The sequence below is a fragment of the Argopecten irradians genome, chromosome 7 (assembly GCF_041381155.1).
Source record: "Argopecten irradians isolate NY chromosome 7, Ai_NY, whole genome shotgun sequence".
Classification (NCBI taxonomy): Eukaryota; Metazoa; Mollusca; class Bivalvia; order Pectinida; family Pectinidae; genus Argopecten; species Argopecten irradians.
The window spans coordinates 31,600,979-31,614,154 of NC_091140.1; the positions used below are offsets into that span (position 1 = coordinate 31,600,979).

At 34.9% G+C, this 13,176-nt stretch overlaps 2 protein-coding genes across 3 annotated transcripts; one reads left to right on the forward strand and one right to left on the reverse strand.

Annotated features, from left to right (window-relative positions):
* Positions 1–5,177: 5,177 nt before the first annotated feature.
* Positions 5,178–7,069, forward strand: LOC138327141 (autotransporter adhesin BpaC-like). Its single transcript, XM_069273124.1, has 2 exons — positions 5,178–5,183; positions 5,666–7,069. Exons 1-2 carry the CDS (start codon positions 5,178–5,180, stop codon positions 7,067–7,069), a joined length of 1,410 nt encoding a protein of 469 aa, XP_069129225.1.
* LOC138328145 (uncharacterized) lies at positions 5,531–11,884 on the reverse strand. Of its 2 annotated transcripts, none has more exons than XM_069274797.1 (2): positions 11,751–11,884; positions 5,531–9,827 (listed from the first exon to the last, which is right to left on the reverse strand). In XM_069274797.1, the coding sequence occupies exon 2, from the start codon at positions 9,390–9,392 to the stop codon at positions 8,076–8,078; it is 1,317 nt and encodes a 438-aa protein (XP_069130898.1). In that variant the 5' UTR covers positions 9,393–9,827; positions 11,751–11,884; the 3' UTR covers positions 5,531–8,075. The 2 variants fall into 2 exon arrangements, with proteins under 2 accessions (XP_069130898.1, XP_069130897.1); XM_069274796.1 differs by lacking the exon at positions 11,751–11,884 and adding an exon at positions 11,530–11,660.
* Positions 11,885–13,176: the final 1,292 nt, after the last annotated feature.

Sequence of the window (13,176 nt, forward strand, 5' to 3'; positions counted from 1 at the left end):
ACATAGTATTATTACATGTTGTACACTGTTTCAAGATAGAGTATGTCTCAACATAGTATTAATACATGTTGTATATAGATAGAGTATGTCTCAACATAGTATTAATACATGTTGTATATAGATAGCGCATGTCTCAACATAGTATTAATACATATTGTATATAGATAGATGATGTCTCAACATAGTATTAATACATGTTGTATATAGATAGAGCATGTCTCAACATAGTATTAATACATATTGTATATAGATAGAGCATGTCTCAACATAGTATTGATACATATTGTATAAAGATAGAACATGTCTCAACATAGTATTAATACATATTGTATATAGATAGAGCATGTCTCAACATAGTATTAATACATATTGTATATAGATAGAGCATGTCTCAACATAGTATTAATACATATTGTATATAGATAGAGCATGTCTCAACATAGTATTAATACATATTGTATATAGATAGAACATGTCTCAACATGGTATTAATACATGTTGTATATAGATAGAACATGTCTCAACATAGTATTAACATTTATTGTATAAAGATAGTGCATGTCTCAACATAGTATTAATACATATTGTATATAGATAGATCATGTCTCAACATGGTATTAATACATGTTGTATATAGATAGAACATGTCTCAACATGGTATTAATACATGTTGTATATAGATAGAACATGTCTCAACATAGTATTATTACATGTTGTATATAGATAGAGCATGTCTCAACATAGCATTAATACATGTTGTATATAGATAGAGTATGTCTCAACATAGTATTGATACATGTTGTATATAGATAGAGCTTGTCTCAACATAGTATTAATACATATTGTATATAGATAGCGCATGTCTCAACATAGTATTAATACATATTGTATAAAGATAGAGCATGTCTCAACATAGTATTAATACATATTGTATATAGATAGAGCATGTCTCAACATAGTATTAATACATATTGTATAAAGATAGAACATGTCTCAACATAGTATTAATACATATTGTATAAAGATAGAGCATGTCTCAACATAGTATTAATACATATTGTATATAGATAGAGCATGTCTCAACATAATATTAATACATATTGTATATAGATAGAGCATGTCTCAACATAGTATTAATACATATTGTATAAAGATAGAACATGTCTCAACATAGTATTAATACATATTGTATAAAGATAGAGCATGTCTCAACATAGTATTAATACATATTGTATAAAGATAGAGCATGTCTCAACATAGTATTAATACAATGTTGTATAAAGATAGAGCATGTCTCAACATAGTATTAATACATATTGTATAAAGATAGATGATGTCTCAACATAGTATTAATACATGTTGTATATATATAGAGAATGTCTCAACATAGTATTGATACATGTTGTATATAGATAGAACATGTCTGAACATAGTATTAATACATGTTGTATATAGATAGAGAATGTCTCAACATAGTATTAATACATATTGTATATAGATAGAGCATGTCTCAACATAGTATTAATACGTTGTATAAAGATAGAGTATGTCACAACATAGTATTAATACATATTGTATATAGATAGAGTATGTCTCAACATAGTATTAATACATGTTGTACACTGTTTCAAGATAGAGTATGTCTCAACATAGTATTAATACATGTTGCATATAGATAGAGTATGTCTCAACATAGTATTAATACATGTTGTATATAGATAGCGCATGTCTCAACATAGTATTAATACATATTGTATATAGATAGAGTATGTCTCAACATAGTATTAATACATGTTGTATATAGATAGAGCATGTCTCAACATAGTATTAATACATATTGTATATAGATAGATCATGTCTCAACATAGTATTAATACATATTGTATATAGATAGATGATGTCTCAACATAGTATTAACACATATTGTATAAAGATAGAGCATGTCTCAACATGGTATTAATACATATTGTATATAGATAGATCATGTCTCAACATAGTATTAATACATATTGTATATAGATAGAGTATGTCTCAACATAGTATTAATACATGTTGTATAAAGATAGAGCATGTCTCAACATAGTATTAATACATATTGTATAAAGATAGTGCATGTCTCAACATAGTATTAATACATGTTGTATAAAGATATAGAGCATGTCTCAACATAGTATTAATACATATTGTATAAAGATAGAGCATGTCTCAACATAGTATTAATACATATTGTATAAAGATAGAGCATGTCTCAACATAGTATTAATACATATTGTATATAGATAGAGCATGTCTCAACATAGTATTAATACATATTGTATAAAGATAGAGCATGTCTCAACATAGTATTAATACATGTTGTACACTGTTTCAAGATAGAGTATGTCTCAACATAGTATTAATACATGTTGCATATAGATAGAGTATGTCTCAACATAGTATTAATACATATTGTATAAAGATAGTGCATGTCTCAACATAGTAATAATATATGTTGTATAAAGATAGAGCATGTCTCAACATAGTATTAATACATATTGTATAAAGATAGAGCATGTCTCAACATAGTATTAATACATATTGTATAAAGATAGAGCATGTCTCAACATAGTATTAATACATATTGTATAAAGATAGAGCATGTCTCAACATAGTATTAATACATATTGTATAAAGAGAGAACATGTCTCAACATAGTATTAACACATAAGATATTAAGATATATAAAAAAGAGTTGTTTTGCAATTGATACATACAGATGTACTTAAATCAAAATAAGTTTTTGTGTTTGCAATAAACTTTTTTTTATTTTATTTTAATACTATTGTAATTGAATAATACTGACAAGATGAAGATAATTGAATTCATCGACTACTTCAACATTAACATTACTATAAATCCGGTGTTCATTTTCCGCAGTCTTTCCCGTTTCTGAAAATCATTTTTATCAACATTTATAGTCAATTTACAACCATTGTTATATTTACATAAATGTATAAAACATATCAATCATTTGATGCATAAACTGTGACAACTTAGACTGTAGAACGGTATCATCTGCATACACCATACAAAACAAATTCATCAAACCGATTTCTACTGATGGACAGGTCTTTCTAATAGAACATATTTTACAATCAGTGATGACATATAGGCTGTACAACATAGGTGCAATCGATCGTGTTTTTATAGCAATCAAACAAAAAGCCATAATGTTCTCGTTTCTCCGATGAGAGGTCACCAACAATCGCACAACTAGCCACAAGCACAGCTAAATAATAATTGGTTAGTTTATTGTTTTCAGAGTAACAACTTTTGTCCGTTTGCGTTAAGGTGCATGAAGGTTATTGCCATATTGAAATCCACTTCCAAAAATGACAAAATGGCAAGAACAAGATTTGCTTATGAAACAAAAATAAAGAGAGGTCATGAAATGAAGTTGTAGAAGCATCGATGCAAAGTAGTACTCAGAATGTTTATAGAATAAAAGTTGTTTGAAACAGTTTATCATCAGTGCATATTTTAGAAACTGCTAAATGAACTTCCAGGAGACTATATTATTAACTTGAAATATTCTTATTTACTATTTACCAATGTACACTATTTTTTTCTATTCATTTTTCAAAAATATTTTCTGATATAGACTTGAGGCTTTGTTAGTGTTTGATTTCAACATTAGGATGGAATTCCAATGGATATAATTGATTACATTTCATCAAAACGTATTGACAAACTGATTTGTTAATCCCGTAGAAACACCAAACTCATTGGTAACGTGCATGTGAATCAATGTTGCATTCTACGGCTGCAGGAGCATTGCTATTTCAATTGATAATTGCGACCTTGAACTCAAGCTAGAATTAGTATAAACGAATATGACATGAGGAACTTATATTTTATTTTCCGTCACAATACGTTATTTAAATTTGATAACTTGCAGTGCATTCTTTTAAAGATGCTCAATGATATTTCAGCTATGTTTGATTTGCAATCTGATTGAAATACAGACCCTTATAACCACTCCGTTCAATAGAGGGAAAAAATCCAATTATGGGTCATGTTCGGATGACCTTATACCACGTGTAATTCAGATCAATTGCATTTTCTGCACGTTGCTGTGTCAATTGACAACGCCATTTCGCCCCAACATATAAATACGATTAGCTTTATTGTGCTCTTTGGACGAGATGACTACGTACACGAAAATAATTCGAACAGCTTTTTAAACTATTTCGTCCCCTGGAATTCACTGTCAAAATTTTGCCAGCAGCAATTTGATTGACCATTTACAAAGGTCACCTGGACATGACCTCTAATGGGATTTTCTCAGATCCTCTTATCTAACGTTGTAATAATGAGGATCTGTATTTTAATCAGATTGGTTCGATTTGGTACAGCATATTAACAATTGATTAATAACTAAGAGAACGGGAAAGAGAGGTGGAGAATAATCACATGTCGACAATTCAATACTAATAACCCCACACTTGCGATTTATAACGATCATAATGAACTTAAATTAAAATCACGTCCGGTCCCAAACACAATCCATAAGCTTGCTACTACATGTCTATCACATCCCGAGCTTTTTCCTTTTTATTGTCCTTGGTTACCTCAACACTTGGATTTAGGTCTAGCTACTTGTGATTAATGTATGCCATTTCCTATCGTTTACTGCTTTTGTTCGGAGAATCCCTCATGACATATATATATACAATCACGTTCGTCCTATGCATTTCACTCCGGTCTTTATCGCACGCGAACCGACGGAAATAATGAGCAATCATGGCGAGAGCTTGATCCCATTTGTCACCAAACCCTTGGTCAGGGATGGTTCATATACGTCCAATGTCCTTTTAATCTGTCAAGAGAAGGCCTACATTCTACTTAAAAGCTATTCCCTAATGTGCGCCGACGTGACATCGTCTCTCTCGCGGAGACAATTTCACATTCGAACATACGTGTGTATACGTAAAGTGAATGCGGATGAACTAAGTGCGTTTCGGATGGATAAAAAATGCGTGGCGGCGTTATAGATAACATGACGTGGAAATGAGAAATAATTACATTTGATTCATATTTGGACACCCAACTGAATCTTCATATACCATTGTAGACATCAGCAGGGGTCTTAAAAAATCGGTATAAAACATCCTCTACATGTTGTATGATAGGACACAATGGCGGTAAGCTCTCCAAGAAAAAAAATCCCACTTTGTCGGCTAAAAATGATATTTCTAGAGTGTATCAACAAATAGTTACTACCACTTGCAAGATGATAAAAAGACCGACTATTTTTTCCCAATTGAGTTTTCCTTTTGCAATTAGTGACTATCAGATTCATAAAAGTGATAATTAATTTGCTCTTATTTGACACATTTCGTTTCAATTTTCGTTTCGAGTACTTTCAGATGATATAAGAAAAAGAGTTCACTTATAGTCACTAAAGACTGTAAGGATAACGTTTTTTTTTTTTTTTTTTTTTTTTTTTTTTGGGGGGGGGGGGTGGCAATAAAACTCGTATTACAACAAATTCAACGTGACGTTTATTTCGGACTTCAACTATCAATTCCGATGTTACACTGCATCCCGCACTGTATTTAAAGTGAAACTGAGAATTTGTATCAATACTTAATCTGTTTACCATTGTAATGTCCCTGAGATTCAGCAGCAAGATTTAAAAGCTAGCAAAGCATGGAGTGTAAGCAAAGCAAATGACAACGCCAGCAAAGTGAACGACAACGTCAGCAAAGTGAACGACAACGTCAGCAAAGTGAACGACAACGTCAGCAAAGTGAACGACAACGTCATCAAAGTGAACGACAGCGTCAGCAAAGTGAACGACAACGTCAGCAAAGTGAACGACAACGTCAGCAAAGCAAACGACAACGTCAGCAAAGTGAACGACAACGTCAGCAAAGTGAACGACAACGTCAGCAAAGTGAACAACAACGTCAGCAAAGTGAACGACAACATCAGCAAAGCAAACGACAGCGTCAGCAAAGCAAACGACAACGTCAGCAAAGAAAATGACAACGTCAGCAAAGAAAATGACAACGTCAGAAAAGAAAATGACAACGTCAGTAAAGTGAACGATAGCGTCAGCAAAGTGATCGACAACGTCAGCAAAGTGAACGACAACGTCAGCAAAGCAAACGACAACGTCAGCAAAGCAAACGACAACGTCAGCAAAGCAAACGACAACGTCAGCAAAGTGAACGACAACGTCAGCAAAGCAAACGACAACGTCAGCAAAGCAAACGACAGCGTCAGCAAAGCAAACATTAACGTCAGCAAAGTGAACGACAACGTCAGCAAAGTGAACGACAACGTCAGCAAAGTGAACGACAACGTCAGCAAAGTGAACGACAACGTCAGCAAAGTGAACGACAACGTCAGCAAAGCAAACATTAACGTCAGCAAGGAAAACATTAACGTCAGCAAAGCAAATGACAACGTCAGCAAAGAAAATGACAACGCCAGCAAAGCAAATGACAACGTCAGCAAAGAAAATGACAACGTCAGCAAAGTAAATGACAACGTCAGCAAAGCAAATGACAACGTCAGCAAAGAAAATGACAACGCCAGCAAAGAAAATGACAACGTCAGCAAAGAAAATGACAACGCCAGCAAAGTGAACGACAACGTCAGCAAAGCAAACGACAGCGTCAGCAAAGCAAACGATAACGCCAGCAAAGCAAATGACAACGTCAGCAAAGTGAACAACAACGTCAGCAAAGTAAATGAGAACGTCAGCAAAGCAAATGACAACGTCAGCAAAGAAAATGACAACGCCAGCAAAGCAAATGACAACGTCAGCAAAGAAAATGACAACGTCAGCAAAGAAAATGACAACGCCAGCAATGCAAATGACAACGTCAGCAAAGTAAATGACAACGCCAGCAAAGAAAATGACAACGCCAGCAAAGTGAACAACAACGTCAGCAAAGCAAATGACAACGTCAGCAAAGAAAATGACAACGTCAGCAAAGAAAATGACAACGCCAGCAAAGCAAACGATAGTGTAAGCAAAGCAAACGGGAGATTCAGCATAGCAACACGTGATTGTTGATTAAGTCAGTCAGGCATATAATTTAAGTCAAATACTTTTGTAACGTCAGTCAAGCATACACAGTCATATTCATTTGTACGTCATACAAAATTAGACAAACATAAAAAGTCATACAAACATGCGAAGTCATACAGAATCAACCAGTCTGGAGTGACTTATCATTCACTATAATCATGAAGAACAGAATTTAATGTTTTACAAACCTCTTGACAGCATCTTTTCAAAACAATAGACTTTTACCACAACGAATATGGTCTCATCTGTATTTATTAAATGATGCACCGGATCGAATCGTGAATCCTGTAGGCAATTGCGAATGTTTTATTCGTAAACATACATGAACATACAAGTGGACGTTATAGGCCCAATCAACTTGTTGTCCATTTTGATACATAGGAACAAACTCTTTTACTTGCAATGTGAGGTTATCGTGTCAATCATTGCAAGATATCAAAGTTCAGATTGATCATTTATTCTAATGAACAGGAAAAGACATTTCAGTCGGATGAACCGACAGATGTTTCCAATAGCTGCAGAATAAGTTTTACAAAAGATGAGGTAGAAGAGACTTATCGGTATGACAGTCCTACCGACGTGTTCCCTTTATATTCCATATACACAGCCGAAAGGTGTTACACTCATACACGACATGGCCTTGGCACAAACTGGACCATTGTTAGATTAAAATGTATTTTTTGTAATCTTAGAATGGGTTTCTTAATAACACGGTACGACTCAGAAATCAAATACTAGAATGAATTGCTACAAACACATTTTCTTTGGGTACCATAAGCATTAACAAATAGTGATTCGGGATTAGAAAAGGAATAATAAAACATCATAGTGAAAATGAAATAAATATAATTTCTGTACATAATACGATCATACTCTGAGAAGTAATGTGCATTAAAACTTAATCTCAATAAAAGAGCAGAAACCTCGTCTAACCTTTGGATAATAACCATATACATCACGATGATATACACCTGGCCATGTCTGGTAAAATCTAAATGACATATTGGTACACACTAACACTTCCTATTCCATTTCCGATCCAGAGTCTGTGATCTCGATCGATTCCGAGCGCAGACGGGCATTCCACGTCATTATCAGCAGTGAGCAGGTACCGCACAAAACGTCCTCCCTTGTCCAGTAAATGAATGCAGTCATTATTCCAATCCGAAACAAGCACGTGACCGTATCTGTCACGTGTTACACCAAGGGGATAAAACGGGTTGTCAAGGGGATCGTCAGGGGGCGTGTTGTAAATGACCTTGACATTGCCAACAGAATCCATGACAACGAAATCTCGTCTGCTGCTGTTGTAGTCCGAGAAGAACATGTTTCCGTTTGAGTCCACCGCGATTCTGTGAGGGTCATATGGCGCTACGTCGACTTCGGAGATCACGTCACCTGTCTCTGACATCTTCACGATCAAATAACGGTTCCTTTCACTTTCTCCTGGGATCCTTTCAACTCCACAAATGTATAGTTCTTTAGAGTCAGACAAGGTCATGCCCCGGGAGGTGAAATTTAATGTCGCAAAGGTAGACATATGAAGATTTTCATCAACTCGTGTTATAATAGTCCCGTTGTAGCTAGATACCAAGAGGTCCCCACATGACGTCATGACCATGTGATCCACTGCCATGCCTAGGGTCAAGGACGCTTTCTTAGAACCGTCGATGCTATAGAGGTGGATGTCTTTGCTGCCCCAACCACAACAAATCCAGGCCTCGGATGCAGAAATTGGTACTAGTGCGTGGATATTTGGAATGAGTTCTTTGCAGGTGAAATTAGCCACTCTTTTGATGGAGAACTTCGGCGACTGCATCGGTGCCCGAGATTCTGCGGTTAAGGGAGACGGAAGTGTTATATGGAAGTTATCTATAGAACCAAACAAAGGATTTAGATCACTTTTGGAGACACTTGCCGGTTTAAAATTTAGACAGATCCGTTCTAGATCAGTAAGTTTCTGTACCGTTTTAAGTTCGTCATCCAACAACTCGACCTTGTGTTCCGAATTATCAACAGAACCGGTAAAAGTAAGCTTCCCACATTTTGTTCGCGACGTCCTCATGTCCAACAGAAGTCGTTGTATTTGTTGTTCGTGATTCGCCAGTCTATCCAACTCGTTGTTCTGTAGATCGAGCACACGTTTTGTAAAATCCTTTTCTATCTCGTCGACCATTGCGTGGAGAAATCTAGTTCGACTTTGTATATCCGAAACACATTCGTCTGTAATATCCTGTAAATGTTCCCTCTGGCAAACGGATTCCGAAAGGGAACGTTCCAAACTGGAAATTATGGTCTCGATATACATGCTTTATGTGTATATTGACACCGTGTCTTTTCTAAAATAATATATTAATTATCTGCAATTGTTATAGAATGGTTTCAATAACACCACAAGCTCTCTGGTAAACACACCTTGTTGTTTGACGCTCCAAATTTGTTAGCAATAGCATTTCCTATTTTATGGAGTTAGTACTAGTGGAATTGGTAAATAAATAAAACAATCGGATTCACAAGTTGGCATGATGAGCTAGTTCATGTTAACCTCAATCCATATTATTGTTTACAAACAAGTGCGTGCGTTGGTGAACGTCCAGATGTGTAGTACAGCTCTCTGTGTGTCAAAGCATTTTCATCGATACTTCCGAATCTCAAAATAGCAACACGACAAGGTCACACGTGTGTATTGGGCGACGTAGTGTGTAATACCAGGCGAGGAAATGCTAGGGCTGGAAATCTTGCTCTGTAATAGAAATTGTTATCAATTAGATTGATCAATACCATCTGTAGGGGGATACAGTATATCTTGACGTACAAGATAAACATCTAGCAAATGTCACTCTATACCTTATCAATATCTGTCCTTCCTCGATTATCGACCTGATAAATTAGCAGGACCTCACTGGCCCTATGACCTATGTAATCAAATGTCCACAAAATCTATACAACACCAATATACATGACACATAGACTTGTTTGCTGATGTCTGGTGAATTTATACGGGTTTGTAGCTTGTCTTGGTATTTTCTGACTTGAACATTGGGACAGATAAAATCTGTAACTTACATTTTATGTATTTTGTCTGAATGTCTAAAACTGTTGGTCAGGACCGAAGGAAACTGGGTTTTTTTTTGTCTGATTTTTTTCTTCAAATTAATCGGTATTGTTTAAAAACAAATGATCCCCATCATGACTAGTGGGTTGGAGAAATTACTGAGCTTTCAGACAAAAGATTGAAACTGCAATATTCGGTTTTCTACCAATCGATAACTAAACGTCATATGAGGTTTTTATTGCATGTTTGCATGCTATGCTCTGATAAAGGATAATAGCCTATGAAATATTATAAAGTTTTGGACTTCCTATTCAATTTTATGTCAAAAACGTTAAGTGATGTAAAATAAAGTTATTGGATTTCAGAGGGGTTGACGCAATCACTGTCCAGGCCTATCAAACTAAAGATAATTGTTGTAATTTTAAGTATAGGGATTGTTGATGTCTATTAACATATACCAATCAATCCTTCCGAAAAATATTTACAACTTTGCACTTTTACCCCGCTTGTACACACATATTGGCCTATGTATACAGGCCTAGACAGTTCTTATGTATGACCAATATATATAGAATGGGTATGGCGTCTTAACTCATACTTTCAGGATAATACCAATGTGAAGGTCAGGGGAATATTATACGGCAATATTGGACTAATATAGTTGTGGGTTTATCAGTGATGTCATTTGTTTTTGTTAAAAATAAAGACTGTAGATAGCCTTAAGCAGTTGTAGTTGTACACCCAATAAACTCTTACCGAGATTATACGTGTATACGTGTAGGATATGCACACGGTCACAGACATAATGTTCTATAGGAAATTGTCATAAAGAACGTATTACAGAGGTAGCATAACCTTTTACAAATCTATAAAGAAAATGTTGTATGCATGGATCTTTGAATAGCATGACGTGGTGTAATAAAGCGTTTATATACAGGTATACTATCAATATACATTTTTATTATTGTGTAACATATGTCGTCGTGTTTGTATAAACACGGAAGTTATATAATATTTACTTTTTAATAAATTACATTTGACCCCATTATCAATGTTAAAATCCCACCCTTCTTATTGCCAAGTCTAATAAGAATATTCAAGTTCCCTTTCGATCCCTTCTTTTCAGAATCTCTCGGTCCTAACTAATGGACTACGCCCAGTCCCCACCTTCTTTCAAGATTAAAAAATGAATGACTTGAAATGGTTAGTTTCAATTCTCTTAAATGTTTTCAGCCGCAATGTTAAACAACAATTGTTGTTCATGCTTTAAATACAAGCATCTTAATGCATGCGTCATTAATGCACGCATCACAATGATGCCTGGAATTCACTTAATGGTGACAATACACCGAGTCTATCATAAGTATTTCCGTATACATTAAATAATTACCTGCGGCGAATGTCCATTAGAATTTACAGTATAACTTAAATATCTTGTGGCGCCTATAATATCAGTCGTCACTCTCGGCATAAAAACAGCTCTACCAAGTGGTAGAGAGCTTGATTTTAATACTAAACAACACACACAAGTGTGTGTATACATGCATTAGTACATGTATGATTACACCACGTGTGTGTTACCCATCTACAATTACCATGATCTGAACTCACCTTAAAATCGGTTATGTGTGCAGTAGTGTTGTATTCACGCATAAGCACTGTGTAGTTATATACATGTGTCGGTCAAGTCGAAATAAAGTTAAGTATTTACTAGTTATAGCCCAATACACAGAAGAGCTAGCCGGACATGGGTCAGTTGTCCAAGGGGTCATGATCATGAGTCCATCTAAGTAATTAACCAGGTACTATACTGTATCGCGCATAAAGGGACGCCGTATACGTAATTGCTAATGTACATTGCGATTCAGCGGGAATAGTCTGTAATAATGAAATAAGCTTTTTTTTTAAGTTGAGTTGTTAAAGCAGCATATTTAAGACATTTTGAAAGAAGGAAAGAACAGAAATGAGATAAAAAAAGTTCGAATATATGATTGGAATTATTTCGAATTTCAATTATTTTCCTCAGTTGTTTGGAGTTAAAACATATTTCATTTGCATAACAACAAATGGAATTAGATATTTGATATGTATGCACATAAAATGTGTTTATATGCATGCCTATACAGATTTAATCTGATTGAATATCCCATTTGAAAATAGTAAAATGAAACACTAAAAAGTGTATATACTCCTCAGATCTATATGTAGGAAAACAATGTAGTGGAAATGGCCACACCTGTCCATCAACATATGTGTCACCTTTAAAATCAACATTACGTAATAGACAGTTGTCCTCAAGCATGTTATACATACCGTAAGCAATGTTGATGAGGCATACTTCTCAAGTCTACAATCTTCACCGAGATTTGTGAAGTTTTGTCCAGAAGATCCGTGACCCGAGGGAATGACAAAAATAGTCAGGGACCAACCCTAGAGTGTCCTTACACGACAACACTAGTCTTTAATCCTCGGCTACAACTTTCTATACCCCCGGGCACATTGCACACTTTATAATTTAATTAATGGAGTAATTTCTCACATGTCGCACCGTGTGAAATTTAGCAATAAACATCATGGTATAAAGATGGGCTTGTCACATAACACAGATACATGTAGCTTATATATGTTAACGAGATGTATATAAGTAAGTACAAAGGCCATACAGACATATACACATGGTGGTCACTTTCATGTGGTCACTCAAACGATATGGATATTTGTCTAGCAGGTGTACGAATTAGTTAATGGTATGCTAATGGTAAAGTTATTTGAATCAAGATACAGACTTGATGACAATTTATAGCAGCTGGGGTCAATTGGAAATTCCTACACTGAAAAAGACCAATACCAATATATTACACATGCAAATCTATTTTTAAGACCACATAACGGACAAAAAATGACATTTGTTGATCATTTGGGACTCTGAAAAGCAGTCTTATTAAGCAAGGGTTTTGTTTGACCCTGAAATTTTGTTATAATTTAAAACTCTTATTTTACCGCCACCTCTATTTTCGCTATAGTGGGCCCCTATGGA

What these genes read in the sequence shown, in the direction of transcription:
- LOC138328145 (XM_069274797.1), bottom strand. Translation starts at nt 9,392, where the DNA reads ATGTATATCGAGACCATAATTTCCAGTTTGGAACGTTCCCTTTCGGAA.